Genomic DNA, 27,615 nt, shown 5'->3' with positions numbered 1-27,615 from the left:
GATAGGCTACGTAAATACTTACATAGCCTATCACGGCCTCCGCAGGGACGCAAATGGCATCTCTGCATTAGCCATGATAGGCTACGTAAGTATTTACCTAGCTTATCACGGCTGAAGAAGGAGGAAGCGAATGGCGGCCGCAGGACGGCCGCCATTCGCATAGCAGCGCGGACAGGAGCAAGTAAGTGCTCCATTTCACGCGCCTTTTGTGGGTTGGGGGGGCGGGGGCTTCGTTCTGCGACGGTTTTCAGGGGGCCGAATGCACTGGCATTCAGCCTCACCGAGATCCATCGCGGAATTCTCTGACATCCCTACCTACCCATAGGGTATCCTGCTAGAGTAACAATAGTTTTGGCTTCAGCTTCTTCCCAAGCAAAGGCCTCAGCATCCTGTTCAGCCAGAATTGATTCAGGACTACAGTCAATTTCAAAAGCCCATGAAAGGGACTGCCCAGACTATTGGGGCAGGCTTGCTGCACTGGCCTTCTGGGCTAAAGATGAAGGGTGTGGCCAACAACACTGCTGACTTCCTGGTCAGGCAGGTGCTCCAGGGTTGGTCTCGGGGATCCCTGGCGCCTCCAGACTCCAGAGCCCTTCTGCCGCCAGACATATTGCTGGGTTTACGGGCTCTGTGGCCTTTGGGTACCTCACACGAGGCTTGGCAGTTTAGTGATGTGCAATTTCCCCAGCGGGTGGTCTTTATTCCACTGAGGAAATCCAAAGCCGACCAGGTTGGGAGTGGGGTTAGCACTGTTCCCAGCCCTGGTGCTGGACCTTCGTCCGGTCACCACCCTGGGGGCCTTTTCTCTAGGTCTGGGGGAGTCTCCCTGGCCCTTTCTTCTGCCTTAGTGACTCCTCTCCCCTGACCAAACATCAATTCTGGGTAGTCACTCTGCGGCCTTGGAGATGTTGGCTTTGCGCCGCGTCTCTGGGGCTCACATCTAGGGATGTCAGAGAATTCTGCCACGGAAATCGGTGAGGCCGAATGCCAGTGGATTCGGCCCCCCGAACTCCATGATGGAACAGCCTGCCCCCCCACCCCCGTGGATCCCCCCCGGGACGAGACTTACCTGTGGCGGATCTTCTGGGCGGCGGCGGCTCCGGCGGTGGCTTCAGCAGCGGCGACAGCAGCAGCGGCTGGTCTTCCGACTGGCTGCCGCCACCGCCATTTCCAGGCTTGTAAAAAAAACCCAAAAAGACGTGATAAGCTACGTAAAGATTTACGTAGCCTATCATGGCTAGGTTAAAAAAAAAAACACGACGTGATAGGCTACGTAAATCTTTACGTAGCCTATCATGGTTGGGTGGGTTAAAAAAAACACGTACGCAAATGGCAGCGGCTACAGCTGCCGCCATTTGCGTTCCTTATTTTTGCCGTCTTAATCTACGTAAATATTTACGTAGACTATGATGGCGAAAATAAAGGGGAACGCAAATAGCGTAGCGGGCGCTATTTGCATCCCTTTTTGATTCGCCGTTTTAGCCTACGTAAAGGTTTACATAAAGGTTTACGTAGGCTAAAACGGCGAATCAAAAAGGGACACAAATAGCGCCTGCTACACTATTTCCGTTCCCCTTTATTTTTGCCGTCATAGTCTACGTAAATATTTACGTAGATTAAGAGGGCAAAAATAAGGAACGCAAATGGCGGCGGCTGTAGCCGCCACCATTTGCGTATGCAGGTTTGTTTGTTTTTTTACCCAGAGCCCTCCGCGGCCGGAAATCCGGCTGCGGACGGCTCTGGCCTGGCTGGGCCTGGCCGGCTGCTCTGCGGAGCTGCCGCGGAGCACAGCCAGCTGCGGAGGATTCCGGGGGGGAGGTACGGAGTGCCTCCCCCCCCGGCGAGGATTCCGGGGGGAGGGACGGAACGCCTCCACCCCCCATCAACATAATACGTGAAAGGTAAGTGACTTTTGTATATCCCTACTCACATCGGACAAAGAGCAGTCCATCGTCCGGTGGAGCTCCAAGGCGTATCGGGCCTCCGCAAGGCCACTGCTGGGCCTTTTCAGACATGAGGACACTGGTGTTCACATGTTTGTCTCTTGTTCTTTCAGATGTCTGGAGTGCGAGGGAACCGGTATGCGTGCTCATCTGGGGGCACAGCATGGTTCTCTGGGCTAGTCGGAGTGCCTCCTCAAGTGGTGGAGCCTAGCTGGGTCTGAGCCGGTGTGCCACCATCCAGTGGTTGTGCAGACGTGGCATGTGTTGGTACGCCTCCTGCCCACATTCTTCCAGCAAGGGCTGGTGAAGGTTCCCCCACAGATTCTGGTTCAGCACATAGGGGGGAATGATTTATGCCTGCTGAAGGGCAAGGCCCTGATTCTTCAAGCCTGAGATTTACAGCTGATTCGGTGTCACTGGCCCGGAATTGCCATCATTGGGTCCATCCTGCTGCCGAGAGGGGCATGGAATGATGGTTGGGATCCCTGAAGATGGTGGTCATCTCTGACCTAGGCAATGTTTTCTTGTTGGTGTATCTGCGAAGGGGCATCCTGGAGTGTTTTGCTGCGTAGGTTGGGGGGAGGGTGACTAAGCAGAGGCTTGTCGCCCTCCTGTGGCGGTTCCAGGCAGGCGCTCCAGTGGGGGAGAGGACAGGTGAGCATTCGTGGGCACCGTTTCAGGTGACTGGTAAGGCCCGAGGCTCTCGGCTCTGGGTTTTGTGGCCCCGAGTTGGGAGATACAGCTTACCTCTGAGGCTGACCCTCCTCACCCACTCGGGTTCCATGGCTCGAGGGGTGCTGACAGGTCACAGCCCAGAAATGGGTGGATCGATCTCCAGGGTGGCTACGGTAGACGCCATGCCTCAGATGACAAATGCTTCACTCGATACCTGTCATGATTACTTGTTTTCTATGTGCCCGCCAGTGCTTTCTTCGCAGATTGTAATATGTCAATAAATGTGGCCCAGTTTTATCCCAACTCTATTTGTGTCATCTCGTCATTCCCCCCCCCCCATGCACCCGCAAAGGCTTTCTTCAGCTACGTGCAAAGTAAAAGACAGAGGAAACAAATGGTGGTTCAGCTATTAAATAAGGATGGCAAAATGATAACAGATGACCAAGAAAAGGCAGAAGTGCTCAATTCCTACTTTGGCTCAGTCTTCTCCCAAAAGACAGTCTATGAGCCCCCTGGCAAAGGCGAAGTACAGGCTGAAGGGGCAGGATTGCAGCTTGAGATCAATAGGCATATGGTCAAGGAAGATCTAATTACTTTGAATGAGTTCAAATCTCCAGGGCCAGATGAACTGCACCCTAGAGTCATAAAGGAACTGGCAGAAGAACTCTCAGAACCGCTGTCTATTCTCTTTGAGAAATCATGGAGGACGGGGGAAGTGCCAGATGACTGGAGGAGGGCTAATGTTGTCCCTATCTTCAAAAAGGGTAAAAGGGAGGAACCTGGGAACTACAGACCAGTCAGTCTGACATCCATCCCTGGGAAAATTCTGGAGCAGATTCTAAAGCAATCCATCTGTAAGCACCTTGAAAACAATGCAGTGATTACTCAAAGCCAACATGGATTTGTCAAGAACAAATCCTGCCAGACGAATCTGATTTCATTCTTTGATCAAGTAACCTCCCTTGTGGACTGCAGGAATGCTGTGGACATCATATACCTCGACTTCAGCAAAGCTTTCGACAAAGTGCCCCATGATCTCCTGATGAGCAAACTAGCTCAAAGTGGGCTAGATGAAACAACGATCCGGTGGATCCACAGTTGGCTACAGCATTGGACTCAAAGAGTGCTTATCAATGGGACCTTCTCAAACTGGGGAGAGGTAACAAGCGGGGTACCGCAGGGCTCAGTCCTGGGCCCAGTGCTCTTCCACATTTTTATTAATAACTTGGAACAGGAGATGCAGGGAACGCTGATCAAATTTGCAGATGACACAACATTGGGCGGGATAGCTAATACTTTGGGAGACAGAAACAAAATTCAGAGTGATCTTGATATGTTGGAGCACTGGGCTGAAAACAATAGAATGAAATTGAATAGGGATAAATGCTAAGTTCTGCACCTAGGAAAAAGTAGGGATGGACGAAAGTCCCTTACCTGTCCTCGAAGCTTGCTTCATGGTGGGGGGGAGGCGCTTCGCTTCTCCCGCCGAAGTTCATGCGAGGGGTGGAGGCGCCCCGCCTCGCCCGGCCGAAATTCAGGCCAGGAAGGAGGCGCCCCATCCCTCGCTGGCGAAATTCAGGCCGGGTAGTAGCGCCCCGTCTACCCGGCCGCGAAAAGAAAAAAAAACAACCACCCCCGTGATAGGCTACGTAACGATTTACGTAGCCTATCACGGCTAGATTTCCAAAGTCAGCCGTGATAGTCTACGTAAATCGTCACGTAGCCTATCACGGGTGACTTTGAAAAAAAAAAAAGCGCGTACGCAAATGGCGGCCCCCATAGGGCGCCGCCATTTGCGTTCCTTATTTGGTCCCTGTAGTCTACGTAAAGATTTACGTAGACTACGGCGAAAATAAGGGCAATGCTATTTGCCCTTATAGCGCAAGATATAGTGAAATATAAAATAAGGCGAAAATAAGGGCAACGGTATTTGCCCGTATAGCGCAAGATATAGCGCAAGACCGGCTGCCGCCCCCGCCCCTGACGAAGACCCGACGAACTGCCGCCGGGACCCGCCGCCGGGAGGGGCATTCGTGAAAGGTAAGTCCCATCCCGGGGGGGGCGGAGAATTTCACCGCCAATTTCAGGGGGCCGAATGTGTTGGCACTCGGCCCCCCGAAGTTTCGGAGAGAAATTCTCCCCCATCCCTAGGAAAAAGAAACCAAATCCGCAGTTACAAGATGGGGAATATGGCTCAACAACACTACAAGCGAGAAGAATCTGGGAATTGTTGTCGATCACAAGCTGAAGATGAGCCAACAATGTGATGTGGCTGCAAAAAAGGCAAAAAATGGGCTGCCTTAATAGAAGCATAGCTTCCAAATCCTGGGAAGTACTAGTTCCCCTCTACTCAGCACTGGTTAGGCCTGATGTGGAATCCTGTGTCCAGTTCTGGGCACCACACTTTAAGAAGGATGCAGACAAACTGGAGAGGGTTCAGAGGAGGGCAACAAAGGTGATCAGGGGACTGGAAACAAAGCCCTGTGAGGAGAGACTGAAAGAACTGGGCGTGTTTAGCCTCGAGAAGAGAAGACTGAGGGGAGATAGGATAGCGCTCTTCAAGGACTTGAAAGGTTGTCACAGAGAGGAAGGCCAGGATCTCTTCTTGATCATCCCGGAGTGCAGGACATGGAAGAATGGGCTCAAGTGACAGGAAGCCAGATTCCGGCTGAACATCAGGAAAAACTTCCTGAATGTTAGAGCAATACAACAATGGAACCCATTCCCCAGGGAGGCGGTGGGCTCTCCCACACTGGAGGCATTCAAGATGAGGCTGGACAGCCACCTGTCAGGGATGCTTTGACCTGGATTTCTGCATTCAGCAGGGTGTTGGAGTCGATGGTCTTGTAGGCCCCTTCCAACCCTACTATTCTATGAAGTCACGGTGCTTAAGCTTAGAAGTTACAAATCAGTTAACTTGAAAGCTAACAGCCCAGTGGTTCAAAGCACGTAGGGATCCAGGTTCATGATTAAGATTCAAAAACAAGCTATGGCTCAGAATTCAAGAGGAGCCATGGCTAGAGCCCAGGCAGAAATGGAGACATTCTTAACAGTAGGATCTCCATGCTCCGGAGCCCTGAGCTGACTTGGGTTCAGAGTTAGGAAGATGCAGACTGTCTCTGCTCTTAGGATAGGATTGCTACATGGGCATGGTCCTAGCTAAGTGCAGGGATTCAAGAATAAACTAGGCTAAAGAGCCCTAGGCAATGGAAACAGTCCCAGATGCAGGATTTTTATGCACAGAAGCCTCTAGCTGACTCAGGTTCAAGGATCGGATATAGAATTATGTTATGACAAAGCAGAACCCCAAGTTGTTGGGAGATGTTCTGTATTTCAGAATCTTGCATTATTGGGTTCTAAGTCAAACTGGGTCTGGTGAAAGATTCGATTAGGACTTCTGGGGTTATTGGCAAGGAGCAGATTGGTTTCAAAGCCGGTTATTCCACCTGGACCATCATTTGACACTTACATTGCAGACAAATATTCCCAGCATAAAGAGTACAAATCATATTGATCTAAAACCAGCATTTGATTTGATACCATACACCCTCTGGAACATAGGAAGCTGGGCCAGACAACTGGTCCATGTAGCTCAGAATTGTCAACACTGAGTCTGGCAGCAATGGCTTTCTGGGGTTTCAGGTAGGGGCTTTGTCAGCTCTTTCTGGAGATGCTGGGGACTGAAGAACCTGGGACCGTCTGCGTGCAAAGCAGGTGCAGCCACTGAGCTGCAGTCCTTCCTGAAGGAAGCAAACTGGAGCACTTTTCTACTGATGCTCACCAATCATTTTTGATCCATTCTTTACATCATACTGCTACTGTCCAAGTGTGCTGCAGCTCTGAAAGTCTGCTCAAATCAACTCTTCTACTACAGGGACTGAAACAAAGACATGTGCTTGCTGCAATACTATTTAAGGTGCAATCCTATGGTCACTGGGAGTCCAATCCCTCACAAAGAGATAGGATGTGTCCCAGAGGGAGAGGGCAGGTGGACAATCTGGAGTGGCTACCATCATTTGCTTAGTCCTTCCTGCTGAGGAAAAGAAAAGATGGGAAATTGTCTGGGAGCTCCTGCAAGAAGCAGCCAGTGATTTTTCTGGGTCACCCGCCCCCCTCTCTCTGGATGGCCTGCCGCAGGGGGTAGCAGGGAAGAGTGCAGGCAGGCAAAGGCAGCACCTACTCTGACCTCCTCTCGCTCGCTCACTCGCTCGCTGGCCCTGTGGGTGCTGTGGCAGGGTGGCTTGGTCCTGTGAGACTGTATGAGCAGGCCACCTCCACCCACTCACCCTCTTCCTCTGGGCGGTACAGCTGGTCATGGAAGAAACAGCACCTTACCCTCTCACATGGAGATTCTGCCCAGTGGCCGAGATCCTCCCTGTTGTGCCCCCAGGGAGAGGGTGCACCAGAGGATGCAGCAGCCTCTCCTTGCCTCCACACGTTCATTCACCCTCTGCCTGCTCACTCATCCTTTGTCTCTGCCTGCTCACTCACCCCCTCTCACTGGGTTTTGTGGAAGACTTGGCTAGTTTGGCCCAGTCCCCAAAGAGTGATGACTTTTTGCCTTTCATGAAACATCACAGGGTGGTTAAAATATCGCAAAGTCCCCAGCCAGTCAGGGATTGGATACGTGTATGAATCACATGGCAACAGCTGTAGTCTGGCTCCATGATGCTGCCATGGGTCTCTGTAATACAGGGCTAGAACTAGACCAAACCCTACAGCCACCTAAGAGGGCATTTCCAAGGCAACCTTTTGGGCAATACATTACTGGCTAGCCCGGACAATTGTTGTGACAAACCTCAATGACTTTCCCTGCAGTTGTAGGAACAGATTTGCTATTGTAGGAAAACATATTTTCTCAGCAGTCAATCAAACAGAAATATTTTGGGGCTATGAAAAACAAAATTCAATTTTTCAACACGGCCTCATCCCCAGAAAGAGTCATTGAGTTCCAATGGATCTCCAATCCATGCTTGACCCACAGAAGCACTTGAAGTGGAAAATTCATATAGCATGCCTCCTCTCGTACGCCTCCTCTCTCCACACACACACACACTTCAACATGGGGCACAATCCTCCTGTCAGGGTGGACACTGAGCCCATAGAATCCCAGAGTAGTTCTGATTCGGAGGAAGAGCAGTCGCTCCTGGGAGAGGAGCGCGCCCCTTTTTCCCAGGGCCCGCAGCTGACAGAGATTCCTCCCACCCACATTCCTAGATTAGAAAGCAGTCCAGGGAGTGACCCAGCACCGATAGCAGACTGGTTGGATGCGCGGTGCAGACGCAGAGAGCGGCGCCAAATAGAGAGCGCAAAAAGGAGGCGTAGCGCCCGGTTGGCGCTCAAAGAACAGTTGTGCCCAGAGGATACAAGGGAAAAGGGGAGGGATTCTCCCTAGTCCTTATATTCAGGGGTCTGCCAGTAATTGCCTTTCAAACGGGGACCAACTTAGGGCATAGGGATGCTGCTGCTCAGATCTAGTTGCTACCTGTAAAGTTGTAAGTTATAAAAAAAAAAAAAAAGCTTAAAAAAAAATCCCTTTGTCTGCGTCTGGACTTGGCTACTAGATTAGAGTGAGAGAGCCCTCCAAGGAGCCCTTGACACCTCCTGCACAAGCTCCACTGAAATTAAAATCCTCTTGTCCAAATTCCTGCCTTCATTTGTTCCCCCCACTCTGCTGAATACAGCAGGGTTGGCCCTGGATTGGAGAAGCAGGTTTAGCAGTGTAACTCAAACTTGGAGTTAGCATCAAGGCTTTGGCTTGCATAGAAAGGACTTAGGAAGCCCACTGTGGCCTGGACATGCAAACACCATCCCCTCCATGCCAGAAATAAAAGGAGGGGGAGGGAGGAGAGCCGCCCTGTCCTTCAGACATGAATGTATATGACGCTGCCTCTGAAACCAGAGCATTGCTCTATCCAGCTCAGCATAGCCCACTGGCAGCAGCCTTCTCCCATCACCCAGAGTTCAGTCTTTTCTTGAGGTGAAAGTGCCACAGGCTTGGCCGGGACCTTCTGCATGTGCAGCGTGCCCCTCTCCCTCTTGCACCTGACGGACTAGTCAGGTGCAAGAGCAGATGGGGGAGCACTTGCCGAAGGACGAACCCCCAAGAACTGGTACACAACCAGGGAGGCTCCAGTTCCCAGCGCCAGAAGCAGGTGGACCCTCAGGGCCAGGGCATGGCGACCTTGCCGCCCGTCCATCTCTGATTTCAATCACAGGATCCGCAGTTCATCTTTTTCTGACAGCCCGTACTTGACTTTGTGGTCATTGAAGAGTTTGCAGAGGGACTGGATGTACATGGAGTGGTAACAGTCCACCATCTCATAGGTCGGATGTTCAATCTTGGGCACAGTCACAGGCTCGCCAACTAGTGGAGGAGAAGTGGGTTAGGCAAAGCTGTGCACACCCAGACTAACAAATCCCAGATACTTCATCTGGAAGTCTTTCCTCTTACCTGGTATGGGTGGAATGGGGACTCAAATCTCCATGAATGTTTGAGAGTGTGGAGCTCATGAGTAAAAGGGTGTGGTCTTGTGTATGTGGCATTAGCCAGATTTTCTGTATTAAGTGTTTGTTGACGAAGCCATCTGTGACTGCAGAAGCCAGAGGCAGGAGGGCACTCCGGCTTCTGCCACAGTCTAGAGCGACAGCTATAGCACTCCTGTACAGCAAGGAGAAGGCCGCCCTGGCCCCAGCCCAGTGTCAGAGAAGGAACTGCTGTCGGGAGCTTGTCTCCCTATCTCTGTCAGCAGGACCCAACTGCTAACTGTCCTGGGACTACGGAATTGAGGGCAAAGGGGACAGTCTGGCCTCTGCTACCAGCCAGAGGAATGATAACTGCTGGGTCAATTGCAGCTCTTCTGTCCAAACAAGGACACCAGGAGGGAAGATCAGGCTGGTACCAACAATATGCAAATGCCTGTTTATAATTTAACACTTAATTTGATGATCATCATGATGATGATTTGCATTTCTATACTGCCCAATATCCAAAGCTCTGGGTGGTTCAAAACAATTCACAAGATAAAATACAGCATAAAAATCAAAACATACAAAATTCCAGGGAGCTCTGTTCCAGGAAGCCTTCCTTGAATGACCAACCATGTCTTTATTGTTACTCTGTTTTTTAAAATAATACTTTTTAATATGGTGTTTTACTTCTTTTATCTATTTATCATTTTATCTGTTGTTGTTTCCCGCTCTGGTATCTGTTTAGATGTGGAGCAGTATATAAATGCTTTAAATAAAATGAAATAAATAAATAAAATGTAAAAACGATTTAACAGCTGTGAAAGCAGATAGAAGATTAAATACAGGAAGCGAGATGGGGGGGTTGGGGTTGTGTTTTTTTGCCACCCTCACTGCCCCTGAATATACCAGTATTCAATTGCATCCACAAGGAGTTCTTCTCCATCTGCACTCAAGACGTCTCCTATTGGAGATCTCCTTCCATTGTTCTCAGCTCTTGGGTACACCACAGAGTCGTACAAGCTCTATTACAGAGAGGGTGCTCAGGAGCGATCGTGTCAACCGATCACTTCTGCATTCCAAAGACTGACCAGGGTCTTGACCGGAGTGCCAGCCATATCAGCCAGCAACCCCCCTGGAAACCATCTGGATCCTTTAGGATCTGGGGTAGACCATCTTAATAGGTCACGTTTGCTTTGGCAGCACATGCAATAAAACTGGAGTGATACAGAGAAGAGTAGCATGGTCCCTGTGCAAGGATCTTAACAGGTCCCTGCAGTGTCGGTCTAAGAGCATCTCTACACCAGCCTAAAATTTTGCATTTAAAACAGGGCTCTCTGCTTCCATTTTATTTATTTATTATTTATTTACAATATTTGTACACCGCTGCATATCTAGAATAGATTTCGGAGTGGTGAACACAAGATAAAACAGTAAAAGGATAAAAAGATTATAACACCAGATTAAAATTATGCTATTTTAAAAAAACATTTTAAATTCAGGATCATGATGAACTCCCTTTACAGGTGCTTCCTCCCCTCCCTTTCCCCCCTTATCTGAGTCTTCCATATGTTTCATTATACAACTGCTAGATGGCGCTGCGGTCCAGCTCCTCTTATTGCAGCTTTTCCTTTTTCATGGAGGGAACTCACAGGGAACTCAAATGCTGTAATCTGATAGCTCATTATCTCTGATCTTTTTTAAAAAAACACGGAATAAAGGTCTTTTAGTGTGGGAGATGCCTTGGAGGTTCGCAACCGCATCTACAGGACCCGCAAACTTCCGTGAGTGAGCAATCTCAATCGTAGGATAAAAGCTCCGTGCGGCAAAGCCCTAAACCTCAACAGAAGGTTTGGGCCTTTCAGACTGATCTTCCTCCTCCACCTTCGCTCTCCACTCCCCTTGCATTGTCTTAGTCTGTAAGCCTGTCCCTCCTTTTCATTTATACACTGTGCCAGTGTTGGGTATCCAATTTTAATTGCTGTGAGAGTCAATGTAAGACAATTTTTGAATGAAAAGAAATCAAACCAAGGGAAGAAGCACTGAATGCAGGTAAAACAAGAAAGAAAGCATCTAGGAATACATACAAACAGCTACTTCGGAAGGCAAAACAGCTTAAAAGAAGCTTTCAACCTTTAAAGGTTGAACTATTTTCAGCCCAAGGGCCAAATTCCATTTTGGGGGCCACATTCAGTGGGGCCAAAGGCAAAAGGGGATGGGCCCTAAATACCCAAAATAGTAGCACATCTCAGACTTGAGCTTCTCGTCCAAGTGTTGGTTTTACATACCCAGGGACAATTTCAGAAATATTGCTGAAAGTTTGAGGGAGAAAAAGCAGTTTAAAGGGAAAAAGCAAAACAAAGTGACTTCAAGAAACTGATTAGTGACTGTGATGTTACACGTTTGTATATAATAAACCTGTGGTTAGAGATACGTATGCCTGGTATAAGTCTATGTTTACGGTGCGTATCTCTAGTGTGAGAGTGAGATGAGTGACAGAAAGAATGGTGGATTTGCATATGTGTGGCGACTGGCTGAGTGAGTGAAGGGGGGGCAGTGAAGTGTGTGCTATATAAACAGTGTGCTGTGCGAGTCAGGGAACAGAGAGACAGGGAATTGGTGTGAGGCGGGCTAGATCCGAGACAGGGACGAGATATGGTTTAGATCAGAGCCAGGTTTTTAGAACTGAGAGAGGGAGGTCTGTGGTGATTGTGTAGCAATTGACTGAGAGTGTGATCAGGAGTATTGTATATGAGAAAACATACATTAGTAGAACCATTAAAGAGTTACTGGTTCCCTATTCAACAACTAATTGCTGTAATTAATAAAGTTTTGTTTGTTTATACAAATCCTGCACCTTCTGCTCTTAACTACATAAGGGGAAGGTAATAAAGGAAACAATACATGTGATGATATAAACAAATGTGTCCTCACAGCTTGAGGACAGAGGAAAGGGCTGGACCTGAGCTTTGAAGGTCCTGGTGGCCGCACACCTGCGTGTGCGGAAGGGGTTTCCTGCTTGGGTGAAAAAGGCCTTAGAGGAAGGGAATTCTCATTGGGAATAGGCGGGAATGCCACAGTGACCTTTTGTGCATACTATTTCTGAAAAACCCAAAGGCTTCTCACCGAAGACATTGGTAGCTTCCAATTCCTCTTGTAGCGTAGTTGGCACAGCACATTTTTTAAAGTTTAAAATACTTTTAAAAAAGAAGCAGCAGCTATAGGACTCTCATAATTACTTGCAGCCACAGATGCTTCTTACACAAATGCTTTCTCTTCCTTCCACCTCACAGGTGACTTGGATTGTTGAAGGGGGAGGGTGATAACTGCCACGCTGCTGAAAGCAGAAGTAGAAGCAGCTGGAAGGTGGTGGGTTTGCTAGGTAAGCCTCCTCCCTTCCCTGCCCCCTCCTCCACCACTTCAGCACTGCTCGTGGTAGCACTGAAGCATCAATCCAGTCAGGGTGACCGGAGAAGGGAGGAGGCCTGCACAAAGTTTCCTCCCTTCCCTGGCCACCCCACCCCCAGTCTGAGGCAGTCCGGGTCAGTGCTTCAGTGCCATTCCTTGTGACGCTGAAGTGCCAATCCAGTTGGGGTGACCAGGGAAGGGAGGCGGCCTTGTGCAAGGCCTCCTCCCTTCCCTCGTCACCTCCCCTCCCATGAAGTCCAGTTGCTGTTTCAGATGCTCAAATGCTTCATTAGGCAATACAGGCCTAGGGAAATGTGGGCAACCTTTGCCTGTCCCAGGCACTCTATCCTCCCCATCTAGATTTGGGCCTGAAAGACCAAGGGAAAGTGTGTGTGTGCGGGGGGGGGGGGGGGCGTAATTTGTAAGCAAGCCAATTTGTGACATTGCGCAACATCATCACGGGGCACTGTCAGGTAAGGCGTCGGCCTTGGCTTCCCATTTCCTGGCTTTGGGGACCAACTTGAAATGGCCTTAACTCTGGTCTTTTAAACTGGCAGGTTTTTTGATCATTGAATTATTCTATCTTTGACTGAGAAATTCCAAGTAAGTTGATAAGACAATACACATATTGCATATAGGCAATTTTTTTTAACAAACTGACTTGCTGAAAATATTTTTAAAGGTTTTAAAAGGTTTTCTTAAGTTTTAAGTTTTGAAGTAGATGTTTATGTGTCTTTTTATGTATTCCTAGATGTTTCTAAAGAAGGAATTTTATTCCAAAATGCACTAGACATGAATAAATTGCTTAGACACTTTAGAATTTTTCTGTCTTTTTTTCTTATCTAAAAAACATAACAGCAACAATAATAATGGTAATAACTTTTACTGCACACAGAGAGAGAATAGGGAAGAAAGGGAGGAAATGGAAGATGACGCTGGGGTGGGTGGGGTGTTTTTACAGTGTAATTTTATAAATGTCTACTCAGAAGTAAGTCCCATTGATTTCAATGGGGCTTACTCCCAGGTAAGTAGAAGTATAGCCTTGTTGTTCTATTGTTCTTAGCCATTATGTCAATCCAGATAGATTAAAAGGTATAAATAGTTCGATAGATAAATATACATTTTTATTCAGCAGTCCTTGGCATCAATGTGTGAAGAAGGAAGGAAGGAGAAGAGGGTTTCTAGTGACAAGGGCAGTTACACCAGCTCCAAGGAGGTGGCAGCACTGTACAAACATGAATGACAGGAGCCCCAAGTATGGAGAAGGACAAAAAGGATTTGAATGGCTGGTCATTTGCCTTATGCTAGGCATATGGTGCCAGCATACAGACTGCTAGGAGGCAATATAAAAATGCATAAGCCTACTCTTATGCATATGATGGCGCTCTTCAAGTGCTTGAGAGGTTGTGACAGAGAGGAAGGCCAGGATCTCTTCTCGATCATGCCAGGGTGCAGGACACAGAAGAATGGGCTCAAGTTACAGGAAGCTAGATTCCGGCTGAACATCAGGAAAAACTTCCTGACTGTTAGAGCAATATGACAGTGGAACCCATTCCCTAGGGAGGCGGTGGGCTCTCCCACACTGGAGGCATTCAAGACGAGGCTGGACAGCCATCTGTCAGGGATGCTCTGACCTGGATTCCTGCCTTGAGCAGGGGGTTGGACTCGATGGCCTTGTAGGCCCCTTCCAAACCTACTATTCTATGATTCTATGATACTCTGTCTATACTGACTGGCAGCAGTGCCCTACAGCAGCGAGAGAGAGTCATTTTCATCTAAAGATGGATGAATATGTCAATTTCTGTTTTTCTCCATTTCTCATTTCCCCAGCTTAATTTCATTCTGTTCCATCTCTGCATCAGTTTGTGACTTTAAAAAAAAGTCTGCATAAAAATTCAAATATATTTTTGTGCTCATTTTTCCTTATATACACATTGTTTTGTAAGCACGTTGATCTGATACACGCAGTTTTGGTAGGCAGTTTTCCTTAATATTCCTTAATGTTTTGTACCTTTCCCCATTAATATACATATTTTAGTGGGCACTTTCCATAATATATGCATCGTTATATACATTTTTTGTTTGGTAAACTGCACTGCAAAATTCTGAGGTGTAAATTTTGAAGGATATCTACATCTCAGTTTGCATACTGATTCAGGAAGTGCAAATTTGGTAAGTTCTTATAAAAATGTGGACTAAGCTAAATTCTCCCCATCATCTGCTACCTACTCATTTTAATTAGAGATAGTTAAAAGTTACCACCCTTAAAATAATTTTAAACAAATGAATAAATAGAATAAATAGTGGGGATTGGAATGGGAACCTTTCGCATGCAAAGTATGTGTTCCAGCCCTGAGCAATGGCCTGCCCCCAGAACAGATGATTGCTGTTGCGAATGAGTGTCTGGATGAGTGACTGATGTTGCATGTGAACAGGCTATGCTAACAGAGTGCCACTCTCAGTTCATGAGATGCAGCAGCACACTTCGTGTTTTTGAGCGTCCAAGGAGCTTCACATGCAGCACAACATGAGTGATGCAGCCCACCACCAACCCCGCCCCTCCTTCAGGTAGCACACAGCCATTATCGCAATTTCTTGCAACAGCTCAATGCATATTCCCATACTGCAGCTGGAAAGTGGGAGAGGCAGTGCCTGCAGCAGGGTCAAAGATAATGTTTGGAAAATAAATACCCCAACATGAGGGGGGTATCTAACCAACATCCTTTTATGCCAGACAAATGCACAGCTGTTGCAAAATGTTAAGGGGACAAAACCCTCTCCATTAGCTGCTACAATATGCCCTAGCAGATGATCCCTACTCATCCCACACAGTGAGTTAAGTGTCTTCACTGTAGCATTTCACCATGTTGGGCTTCCTTGACCACCTCAGCATGGACAACTAGAGCTTGGCCCTGTTCCCAGATCTTCCAGGCCAAAGTGACACAAGACTCAGGAAGGTCTGTGGCTCAGTAGCAGAGGAAATGCCTTGCATGCAGAAGGTTCCAGATTCAACCCCGGCATCTCCAGGAAGGGCTGGAAAAAGCCCTGCCTGAAACCCTGGAAAGCCATTGTGGCCAGTCCGTTTCAGCAATACCGGCCTAGCTGGAACCACGGTCTGACTCAATATAAGGCAGCTTTTCCTATGATAGTTGCTGTGGGTGGTCGGAAGATACTCACTGACAGTGGTAACTGGCCTAGGAAAAGGCAAGAAACCTCTGGAATTGATGGAGGTAAAGCCCCTTCCATAGAAGAAGCAGGGAGCAAAGCCCAGAAGTTTACGGAATCTGTTTTGAAGGCTCCTCATCCAGGTGCCTTCTTCAAAGAGTACCTGCTGGAAAAGGTCATTCTCTCCAAAAGAGAAAGCAGGAACAAGGTGGGCCCTGTGGGCAAAAGAGCATTGCAGAGTGAGTCACAGCACTAGATAGAGGTTTAAATCAAGGCCCCCTTCCAAGTCATATGTAAACCAGTAACAAACATAACAAGGCAGTGATCATCCTCATGATCCAATCCATCCTTTGCGAGGAATTATGTAGCTTACTGGCAAAGCACACACCTTGCCATCAGTCAGGTGCCGAGTCAAATGACTTGGAACTGGCCTAGACCCTAGGGAGGAATGCCCAGCTGGGCAGTATACATTGGTCTGCTCTTCAAGTAAAACAAACCGTTCAGTTTGCTCACCAGTTGACTCCTGGGTTTCATGAAGCATTGGCTGAGGGTTGGGGAAATATCAATGGGACACAGTTATCCCTGGATACAAACTCTACAGAAAGGGCAGGGAAGTGTGTAATGGGGCTGGTGGCGTTCTGCATGTCACAGGGGGCACAGAGCCCAATAAATTAGAAAACTTACTCCTACACAGAATCTCTGTAGGTCAGGAGTGGGCAACCTTCTGGGTCCTGTATGAACTCAAGAGTTATCCAGGTTTAGAAGAGAGTAAGAAAGTACTTCCCCATATATTGCATAATGCATGTATGATATCTGTTGTGTAGCGAAATATGTGTGGCCACTGAGGAAGGCCTGGCGTGCTATGGTCCATGGGGTCACGAAGAGTCGGACACGACTGAACGACTGAACAACAACAACAACAACAACAATGGAACTATATGGAACCTCCAGAACCAATGCCATTTGGCAGCCACCAAGCAGCTGTTGGGGCGTCCCAGCAGCATCTGGTGGGCCTCTCTGGGAAAGAGGATGCTGGATTAGATGGGCCTTCGGTCTAATCCAGCACAGGTCTTCATACATTCTTATGTTTTTTAGGGGATCTCCAGTGGCCCTCTTGGGTTCTGTGTACCTCCAGCCAGCTAGCAGAGAAGCATGCTTTTCAGCTGATCCATACTACATACCCATGCTGGAGTGCCATCCGGACAAACCCCTTACGCTTCTTTAAGATTAACGTGGTCACTCCTGGCTGGCAGGAGAGTGACTCAGCTGCCCCCCCGACAACAATTGCCACAGCATTTCCTGTGCCATTCCTGGAGATGAGGTGCTCTATTGCCTGCTGGGTCACTGGGCACAGACCTGCAGAAAAAGGAAACATAGAATCATAGAATCATAGCATAGGGTTGGAAGGGGCCTACAAGGCCATCAAGTCCAACCCCTTGCTCAATACAGGAATCTAAATCAGAGCATCCCTGACAGATGGCTGTCCAGCCTCATCTTGAATCCCTCCAGTGTGGGAGGGCCCACCACCTCCCTAGGTCATTGGTTCCATTGTCATGTTGCTCTAACAGTCAGGAGGTTTTTCCTGATGTTCAGCCAGAATCTGACTTCCTGTCACTTGAGCCCATTATTCCGTGTCCTGCACTCTCGGATGATTGAGAAGAGATCCTGGCCTTCCTCTCTGTGACAACCTTTCAAGTAACTAAGATCATGGCATCTGGCCCCATCACTTCCTGGCATATAGAAGGGGAAGAAATGGAAGCTGTGACAGATTTTATTTTCTTGGGCTCCAAGATCACCGCAGACGGTGACTGTAGCCATGAAATTAAAAGACGCTTGCTCCTTGGGAGGAAAGCTATGGCCAACCTAGACAGCATAGTAAGAAGCAGAGTCATCACTTTGCCGACAAAGGTCTGTCTAATCAAAGCTATGGTTTTCCCAGTAGTAATGTATGGCTGTGAGAGCTGGACTATAAGGAAGGCTGAGCGCCGAAGAATTGATGCTTTCGAACTGTGGTGCTGGAGAAGACTCTTACGAGTCCCCTGGATTGCGAGGAGGTCAAATCAGTCCATCCTAAAGGAAATCAACCCTGAGTGCTCATTGGAAGGACAGATACTGAAGCTGAAGCTCAAATATTTTGGCCACCTAATGCGAAGAGAAAACTCTCTGGAAAAGACCCTGATGCTGGGAAAGACTGAAGGCAAAAGGAGAAGGGGACGGCAGAGGATGAGATGGCTAGATAACATCACCGATGCAATGAATATGAACTTGAGCATGCTCCGGGAGAGAGCGCAGGACAGGAAGGCCTGGCGTGCTATGGTCCATAGGGTCACGAAGAGTCGGATACGACTGAACGACTGAACAACAAATCCTATCTCCCCTCAGTCTTCTCTTCTCAAGGCTAAACATGCCCAGTTCTTTTAGTCTCTCCTCATAGGACTTTGTTTCCAGTCCCCTGATCACCTTTGTTGCCCTCCTCTTAACCCTCTCCAGTTTGTCTGCATCCTTCTTAAAATGTGGTGCCCAGAACTGGACACAGTACTCCAGATGAGGCCTCACCAGTGCTGAGTAGAGGGGAACTAGTACTTCCTGGGATTTGGAAGCTATACTTCTATTAATGCAGCCCAAAAGAGCATTTCCCTTTTTTGCAGCCACATCACATTGTTGGCTCATCTTCAGCTTGTGATCGACAACAATTCCAAGTATCCCCCATCTTGTAACTGTGCCTTTGGTTTCTTTTTCCTAGGTGCAGAACTTGGCATTGATCGCTGTTAAATTTCATTCTATTGTTTTCTGCCCAGTGCTCCATCCTATCAAGATCACTTTGAATTTGGTTTCTGTCTTCCAAGGTATTAGCTATCCCACCCAATTTTGTGTCATCTGCAAATTTGATCAGCATTCCCTGCACCTTCTCCTCCAAGTCATTAATAAAAATGTAGAGGAACACTGGGCCCAGGGCTGAGCCCTGCGGTACCCCGCTTGTTACCTCTCCCCAGTTGGAGAAGATCCCATTGATAAGCACTCTTTGAGTCCGATCCTGTAGCCAACTGTGGATCCACCTGATAGTCTAACATAAAGGTGTTAGAACTTCACCCTCCCTAAAGAGAGCTACAACTGCCCCCTCCCTCCATTTAACTGGGGGTTAATTCCTTTATTAGCCCACATCATCCTAAACATTAAACTTGGGCGGTCTGTGATATTTTAAAACAATATCCAAAGATTTTGTCGTCACTGACATATAAAATGCCATAATCCCAAACTTAGTACTGTTTTAACCCAGCCATTGATAGCTCTTTCTTGGGAATGAGAGCCACGTTGCACACTTTAATTGATTGGGTTGATTAGCCAAGCAGTTTAATTGTGAATTGAAATTCACCTCTGGGTTCATCAGAAGGGCTGACATGAAAGGCTTTGGGACTCCGGTCTCTTGCAGAGTCTTCCTCCTCCTCCCTCCCTCCTTTGGGGACAATTTGATAGAAAAGGAATCTTCCCTGACAGCAATCCTAAGCATTCTTCGTAGGGACGTGGCCCACTGAACGCAGGGGGTGGGAGGTATGTGTTTTCAAGTAATCCTGCTTAGGATAACATTGTGCAAGGAGCAGAAAATGTCTTTATCAGGAAAAAATGAATATGGCTTTTCTTCTTCCAGTTAAGACTCACAGTTTAGTGAAAGTAGTAACTCACTATTGAAATCGAACTGACATCTCTTAAACCAGGCTCTTCCACAATATTAATGGGCCTTTGATTTGTTTCTGATATATAACAGGGAATATTCAAAGTTCCAAATTCTCAGATTGATGGTGGGGGAGGGGGCGGACTAGCTTTTCCTTTGAACAAAGGGAAGCAGCAGCTCTTGATTATTAAATTGTTAACTTCTCTCAAACACGAACAGCGTAAGTCCTTCTTTGGGGATCTCACAAAATTCTTCATTGATATATTGCAATATGCATCTTTCTGTCAATGTATTTGATTATTTAATTGGTCAGAATTGGAGCTGAACATAAGAGAAGCTTGCGCAAATCTACCAGACAAGCATGTCAATGGCTGAGCTGGTCTTTCAATCCAATGTCCCAGATGTACAAACATCATGGTCTGCTGGATCAGAATTTGAGTCCTGGTCCTGCCAGAGATTCCACAGGTGATCCCAGCATGCTACTCTCTCACTGCTTTAGTTCCTCATCTGAGTGAAGGGGAGGGAGGGGGAGGGGAGCACAGAGACAGACTCACCCCCACTCATCAGGTATTCCCTGAAACCAGGCAATCGGAAGTTGCCAGCCAGAGTGCCCAGGAAAGGCTTGATGCCAGGGAACTTTTCGCAGAAGCCAGTGGAACGGGTGACAAAGTTGCAGAAAGCACCAACACAGAAGATCCCATGGGGATGGACACCAACAATGTAGTTGTGGCTGGGGAGCAGGTTGTGGGTCTTCACCAGCTAGAGGGTAACAACATGTCAGTGGGGAAGATGGTCTCTTTCCAGTGTTCTACATGGGCATGTTGGCTGAGCAAGCCCTACACATTGCAGAGGATTCAGTGGCCTAGTCTGGGGTTCAGTTCACTCTGTTTGCAAGAGGTGCTGGCTGGACTTGCTTGGCCTCATTGTTGACCCCTGTGAGCTGAAAGCATGGGCTGGAACCCCCCTCCTCAGGCAGCCGTGCAGCATCTGTACATTACAGGGGAAGAACTGGGCCAGATGTCTTTCAGAAAAAAATGTCTACCCTGGAAGGTTCATCTATCCTGGCCATTCTTCCCATTGAAGTAGATAAACTTCTGAGGAACAGCAGGGTTTGAAAACTATGAAGCAAGGAAGATGGTGGCTGCATTATGATGCTGTGAACAAACAATTTCTGCTGAGCAACAGGAATGTCTTCCCCCTTCCCAGTATGATGGTACTGGTGTTGGATCAATCCTGGGTAGACTGATTACTTCCATACATAATGAGGGAAGGGAGGAGTCTGGCTAGTGGGAAACATCTCCTGGGATTGCTGGGCTTGGATGCTGATGCTGGTGGGGTCCAAAAGGGACTAGAGCAGGGTGGGCTTATGGCCCTTCAAATGTTTTGGCCTACAACTCCCATCATCCCTCACCATTGGCCATGCTGGCTAGTGCTGATGGATGTTGTAGGCCAAGAATCTGGAGGACCACAAGTTGCCCACCCCTGGATGAGAAGCTGTTGGGCCCTCTCTCAGTTCCCAGTGGGGGCACTCTTGTGCCCCTTTTAGCCGCACTGGGAATGCCAGCCAGCCCTAGCCCCACTGGGAGACCCAGAAGCACTGCTCCTCGGGCACCATCAGGACAAAGCAGATAGCTCCAAGGCCTCTGTGGAGACGCAGCAGCCTTGTGGGCAATTGCCCACTTCCTGGCTGGAGTGGCACCAGGCGGCAAGAAAGCAGGATTCTCTTGTGAGACATCAATACCTTCCTCTTGCTGGGAAATCGGGGCCACTCTACAGCCTCCTGCAGAATCACAGAGCCCCGTGGGACAATCTTCCATTTCCTGAATGGTGGAGGAGCACCTGGCAGCAGCCAAAGAAACAGAGCACAGTGCCCTGACATCCAGACTTCTTTGCTGCCATCAGGAAATGGGAGATTCCCCACCCGTTCTGGCCAGTGCTGGGCCCTCTGCAATTAGGCTGGTCTGCTCAGGTTTTTACTTTCTTTCCAACAGTGGGTTTCCTTTACCCCACACAATTCAGTGGACTGGTAAAACTGACTTCTCCCCCCGCCTCGCCCCGCCCCGCCCCAACACAACTGCTTACCTCAATAGGGAAATAATCTCTGAAGTGATTCCAGATAGACCAGTTACGGACCCAGGAAGAACTTCTCCCACCTGGAAGGCACAGGAATGGTGAGCATGTAAGGGGCCCAGTGGAAACACAGACGTGCAAATAGCATTCAAGAAGAGGAACTGAATCAGCCTGAAAGGCAGGTGCCCTTGGCTCTTTGGGAGGCATCATCGAGCAACGCAGGCAGCTCTCCTTATCTTTGTCTGCAAATTGGAAAAGACTTCTGCCATTTTGAGATTTTAAGCATCTAATGTTTTTGGCGAGGGGGAAGGGCGGGAGCGGAGGAAGCAGGTTGCACGGAGGGAACGCTCTTGTGTCAGGAGCCTGTGTGTTGCACGGAGGGAACGTTCTTGTGTCAGGAGCCCTGTGTTGCCGCTGTGGCACAGTCTCCACCTCATGGACCAGGGCCAGGTCACAGATGGTTCAGAGAATTTTAAACAAGGTGATGTCCACAAGAGCTAATTTTTACCAAACTTCACAGCCAAAAGAGATCCCAAAACTTCACTTTCATCTTGTTGTTGTTGTGTGATTTTAAAAGGATGAACTTTCAAGAACATAAGAATGCCTGTGCTGGATCAGACCAAAGGCCTCTCTAGCCCAGCATTCTGCTGACGCGGCGGCCAGCCAGATGGCCTGTGAAAAGTAGGACCCTCCCATCTGTGTTCCCCAGCAACTGGTAAATTTCTATTGCTCCGGACCATAATTTGTTTTTGCTGTTCTTATCTGTGATGTTAATCATTTATTAAATGATTAATAAATGTTCAGTTAACAGCAGTTGCAAAAAAAACGGGAGGGGGGATCCACCATTAGAAGACTCAAAATGTTATAAAAATCACACCTGGTGAGCTAACCACATCCCAGTTCTACTTGATGAGATCTACAGTTGTTCCACATTTCTAACCAATTTGATAAAAATTGCCACAGGTACAGCAAGTTAAAAAGCACTGAAAATTGTCATATTTATCTCAGTCTTTAAACAGGCATATCATATATTTCTTTCACACTTTGGAGAAAATGGCCGATATGCTTTATTGAGGCTTATTGAGGAAGGTGATCCCTCCTTGGCTTGGTGACGTTCTGGCCAGCAGTTCAACGGCGATTAAGGTTTTCCTGCCCCATGAAAGCCTATGACAGCAGCTGCTGGCAAACTTACGTTGTGCATGTTCAGTTTCATTCTGAAACTAGAATACTGCCAGTACCCCAGCTGGTTGTAGAGGGAGTCTAGTGGACGTTATGTGCAATGCCTATTTCCTAGTTACAGAATATGACCTCTCAGGGTCAAATTATATGTTATTTTATGGATTGGGACCCTAGTATGAGGGATAGGAGGCTCCAATCCAGATTGGGCCTCACACACCTCTTGACCTATACAAGGAAGCAAGCTCCCAGAAAGCAAGCGAACAGGGCAAGCAAACAGGAGCAGGCAGGGGAGTTCGGCAGGGGAGGTCAAGGGGGAGGCCCCTAAAAGTTTTTAAATTCTTTTTCTTGTAACACACACTTCCATACTGGTGGGACTCTGTTGTTAAACTCCAGTGAATAGAGGACAAAGCACAGGCTATCCCAGTACCATCAGAAAGCTAGATACAAAAAGGGAATAGAGACGATGGAAGGACAAGACTCTCCAGTGGTGGTGACCTGAAAACTCTGTGCCATGTTTGCTTTCTTGCCTGAGATCCACATGGCCTACACGTGTGTAGTAAAAATGTAACCTAAAAGCCATTGTATGTGTCTTAAGCAGCACATAGTACTGTAAGAGCTGCGCATGCCTGGAATGAGCAGACAGTAACCCTAAGATAAGGTTGCTAAGCAAACCGCTGGCAACCAATCAAAAGTAACACGCTGGCTAAGGAATGCAAGCTAAGTGATAAAACTGTAGCGCGGAGGTTGCCCAGGGCCGACTCTGCTTTGAGCGTGAGCTCCTTTGTCGAACTGTTTGCAAACAATAAAATCGAGTTGGACCCAGCCTGAAGTTGACTCTCCTCTTTGGGGCAAATTGGACTAGCCTCCAGGGGGCGAAACTAGCATTTTGTGCAACACGTGTAACAAGCGCAAGTTCATCACGACATACTTGGGTTTCAATCCCACGCAGCCAGGAGTCTCCCACTACTCCTCCTCTTCTCTTCTTCTTGTGGTAGGCCTGGTTTCATCGCCTCCGCTTGACTGACCTTCGGCCTCTTGCTCGCTCTCCTGCGGGGTCCCCTGTGATTCTTCCTCTGCAGGCTGCCCTCTAGTCTCCTCCTCAAGTACCTGGAATCAGTTCCACAGCTCCACTGCCTCCACTGGTGCAGAGCGGCTTCTAGTTCTTCTGCTCCTAACTGTCACCCTTTTCCAAGGAGTATCCCCTACTGCATTTTTCCTCACCGCAGCATTTCCCACTTCTGCCTCAGCTTGCTGTTGCTCTTCAAGCTTCTGGTCTTCCCTTTGCTGCTTAGTTCCACTGTTCTGTCCAAGAACTCTTTGTGTTCTCTTATTCCCTGGCGGGTCGACACTCGCCATTCCAGTCCTCTTACTTTTTCTTCCAGCAGCGTGATCAACTCGCACTTGTTGCAGGTGTAGGCCATGTTGTGCTCAGGCAAGAAATCAAACATGGCACATACCTTGCAGGTCACCACCATTGGAGAGTCTTGTCCTTCCATGGTGTCTTTTCTCTTTATGTTTCTAGCTTTCTGATTGTACTGGAATAGCCTGGAGGTTAAAAACACAGGCCCACAGTTCCCACTGGGGGGGCAGGGCTGTGGGTCCCTGGACTTCACCCCCAAAGCCCAGCCTGAGCCACAGCACCCTGGGCACTTCCCAGCTGCCTTGCAGGCAAGGAGTGGGCATATTGCAGGCGTGCATAGTGCTTGCTTCACTCTGTGATGCCCATTTACTCCCCCCGTCCCTTCACAGCTGCATAGTTACAGAGGCACAGAGAGGCGTTTTCATTTATTTAATCACACTTTCGTACATTTTTGCAGCTTTGTATCTTCACAATGGTTGCTTTTGGACTCAGTGTCCAAGGGCCGGGGAAGTCTTGTGGGAGGACCAACTTTGCTCCAGTCACCATTACAGGGTGATAGGTAGGCATGTACTTCTCATGCCTTTGGTGGATGTGAACCATCACGAGAGTCTCAGGCTGGGGAACTGACAAACAGATGGTGTGGAAATGGAGCACAAAACACCCACTTTTTACCTACCAAGGGATGGAAAGACACAACAGAACCCCTGAAATACAAAACAGCCACTGAAGTGTTGCACCCCCACGCTCACAGGACTGCACAGCTGCGCACTGAAGTATTATGGCAAAAAAGGGGCACGCTGGAGTCTGGTAGGGAAGCCCGCAGTAAATCGTGAGTATATCCCACCAGAAGCTAATTCAAAGCTGCAATGCTGCACAGTTGCGACAGAGCGAAGAGTGAAAGCGGTGCCATGTAGACGGGGCCCTGTATTAACCACACTGTGTCAAATACATGTATGGATCCCAAGTGACATCCAGGCTGGACTAACATAATGTGCTTTAAGTGTTTGGAAACATCACTTGTTGCAGGATACAGCCACCTAGATATTGGTGGGGGCTGGGTGGCCACTTCATGGGACACTGTCTCAGTTGCACTTACTTGCAGCACATTTCTGAGCCCAATGTAAAGTGCTGGTTTTAACCTTTAAAGGCTTACATGGTTTGGCCCTGAGTTACTTTACGGATCGCCTTCACTTTGGCGCCATCGATAGAGGCCTTTCTCACCTGCCCACTGCCAGTGGTGGTTAGAGTATGAGAGAGAGGGCATTTTCCATAGCAGCCTCTTGCCTCTGGGATGAGTTTCCGTCAGATGTTCATCAGGCCCCTTTCTGTTGTAGACCAGAGATGAAATTAACTACCTCAACTTTAGTCTGATGGGTGCAACGCAGGGCTAATCTCCTTTATCTGCCCTTTGCGTTTTACCCAATTTTGGAGGAGGGGCTGTGAAGGACTGAGGCCTACAGAGGCAAGGAAAAGAAAAAGGTCAGGCCTAAAGGCCTGGCTTTTTTTGTTGGGAGTGGGTAACCCCGAGAAGAGTAATTTCATTTCCCCAATTAAGTTTCATTTTCCTGAGTTAGCTTTCATTTCTCCAGGTTTGAAACAGTACTTCCGATTTTGAGGGAGGAGGGGATAAAAGGGAGAAAGATCCAGAGAGGGAGAGAGAGGAAGACCAGAGCATGAACAGAGAGCAGGAAGAAGCAGTCTGGGGCAGTCTAAGTGCAGCTAGGGTAGAGGAACTTGTGTTTTTGCAACCTTTATTTTCTCTTAATGCCTTTTGTATTCTGTAAATACCTTTAGTTGTGACTGGCTTGTTTTAATTTACCAATAAACTGTCGTGTTAAACTCCAGGTGTCTGGAGTGTCAATCACCCCACATCTACAGCCTACACCCTGCATTCTTGGGAAGGGGAAGTTTAAAAAAGGAAGATGGGACTCTTTAGGAGGCAAGAACTCCTTAAGGAGTTGTTCAGGGGGTCCAGATCATAAGGGGAGCCCTAACAGGGGCATTTGGGAAATCCCTGGAATGGACAGAAGGAAGGCGACACAAAATGATTTGTACTTAGGGATTATGAGCTAGAAGCACATAAAAACAACGAAGCTCTGGAAGGGATAATATTAGAAGTCCAGGGAAAAACTTGAAACAATGGGGGAAGGAAAAGGCGGGTCTGATCTTGTTGCAAGAAATTCATATCAAGCAAGGGGAGGAAAGATTTCTGGAATATTTGGATCTGGGGGGAAGTGTGTTCCTCAGGAGCTAATGTTAAGAAAAGAAGAATGACCATAATTATTCCAATTAACTCCCCCTTTATAGGAAAGGATGCGTTTATAGATAATGAAGGTAGAGTTGTGATGTGTACAGAGAAAATGTATAGAGCTGAAGTAATTATAGAGAATATCTATGCTCTATTCCTAACCAGAGTTTTTTTCAAAGTTAACTGAAAAGTTTGTGGAAGCGAAAATTCTTTGGGATGGGGATTTAAATGGATTATGAACCCTTTTTTAGAATGGATGGGGCAACAATCAGATAATGTACATCCTTTGGTAAAGGCCTTAATTAAATTCAATTATTTAATTTAATTAAGATGACGTTCCTGGTGAAGCAGGAAATAACCACAGCACAGGATACCATTGTTGTTGTTTATTCGGTCAGTCGCTTCCAACTCTTCATGACTTCATGGACCAGCCCATGCCAGAGCTTCCTGTCGGCCGTCGCTGCCCCCAGCTCCCCCAAGCTCGAGTCCGTCACCTCCATAATATCATCCATCCATCTTGCCCTCAGTCGGCCCCTCTTCCTTTTGCCTTCCACTTTCCCTAGCACCAGCATCTCCTGCAGGGTGTCCTGTCTTCTCATTATGTGGCCAAAGTACTTCAGTTTTGCCTTTAATATCATTCCCTCAAGTGAGCAGTCTGGCTTTATTTCCTGGAGTATGGACTGGTTTGATCTTCCTGCAGTCCAAGGCACTCTCAGAATTTTCCTCCAGCACCACAGTTCAAAAGCATCTACCTTCCTTCACTCAGCCTTCCTTATGCTCCAGCTCTCGCAGCCATAGGTTTGTTGTTGTTGTTCAGTCGTTCAGTCATGCCCGACTCTTCGTGACCCCATGGACCATAGCATGCCAGGGCTTCCTGTCCTACACTCTCTCCCGGAGCGTGCTCAAGTCCATATTCATTGCATCAGTGATGCTATCTAGCCATCTCATCCTCTGCCGTCCCCTTCTCCTTTTGCCTTCAGTCTTTCCCAGCATCAGGGTCTTTTCCAGAGAGTTTTCTCTTCGCATTAGGTGGCCAAAATATTGGAGCTTCAGCTTCAGTATCTGTCCTTCCAATGAGCACTCAGGGTTGATTTCCTTTAGGATGGACTGATTTGACCTCCTTGCAGTCCAGGGGACTCGTAAGAGTCTTCTCCAGCACCACAGTTCGAAAGCATCAATTCTTCAGCGCTCAGCCTTCCTTATAGTCCAGCTCTCACAGCCATACGTTGCTACTGGGAAAACCATAGCTTTGATTAGACGAACCTTTGTTGGCAAGGTGATGTCTCTGCTTCTTACTATGCTGTCCAGGTGTGCCATAGGTTTAACTTTTTTTAGGTTTAACTGCAACCCAGCTTTTGCACTTTCTTCTTCCACCTTCGTCATGAGGTTCCTCAGCTCCTCCTCACTTTCAGCCATCAAAGTGGTATCA

At 48.0% G+C, this 27,615-nt stretch overlaps 1 protein-coding gene and 1 pseudogene across 1 annotated transcript in view; one reads left to right on the top strand and one right to left on the bottom strand.

Moving 5' to 3' along the window:
* Nucleotides 1-5,931: 5,931 nt before the first annotated feature.
* The window catches only part of LOC146338693 (diacylglycerol O-acyltransferase 2-like), a 39,743-nt gene continuing 18,059 nt past the window's right edge, over nucleotides 5,932-27,615 (bottom strand). The window contains exons 3-7 of the mRNA XM_084813287.1: nucleotides 21,412-21,482; nucleotides 19,884-20,088; nucleotides 16,841-17,015; nucleotides 15,672-15,874; nucleotides 5,932-8,985 (exon numbers count right to left, since the gene is read on the bottom strand). Of these exons, the coding sequence (XP_084669413.1) occupies nucleotides 8,831-8,985; nucleotides 15,672-15,874; nucleotides 16,841-17,015; nucleotides 19,884-20,088; nucleotides 21,412-21,482 (809 nt within the window). The 3' untranslated portion in view covers nucleotides 5,932-8,830. The remainder of the gene's footprint in view (nucleotides 8,986-15,671; nucleotides 15,875-16,840; nucleotides 17,016-19,883; nucleotides 20,089-21,411; nucleotides 21,483-27,615) is intronic.
* LOC146338694 (U6 spliceosomal RNA) lies at nucleotides 10,278-10,347 on the top strand (annotated as a pseudogene).

The sequence above is a fragment of the Heloderma suspectum genome, chromosome 9, assembly GCF_057233095.1.
Source record: "Heloderma suspectum isolate Gila_16-S chromosome 9, 16-S_ref, whole genome shotgun sequence".
NCBI lineage: Eukaryota > Metazoa > Chordata > Lepidosauria > Squamata > Helodermatidae > Heloderma > Heloderma suspectum.
The sequence above is the reverse complement of the archived record's forward strand: the minus strand, read 5'-3'. Positions and strand labels throughout refer to the sequence as shown.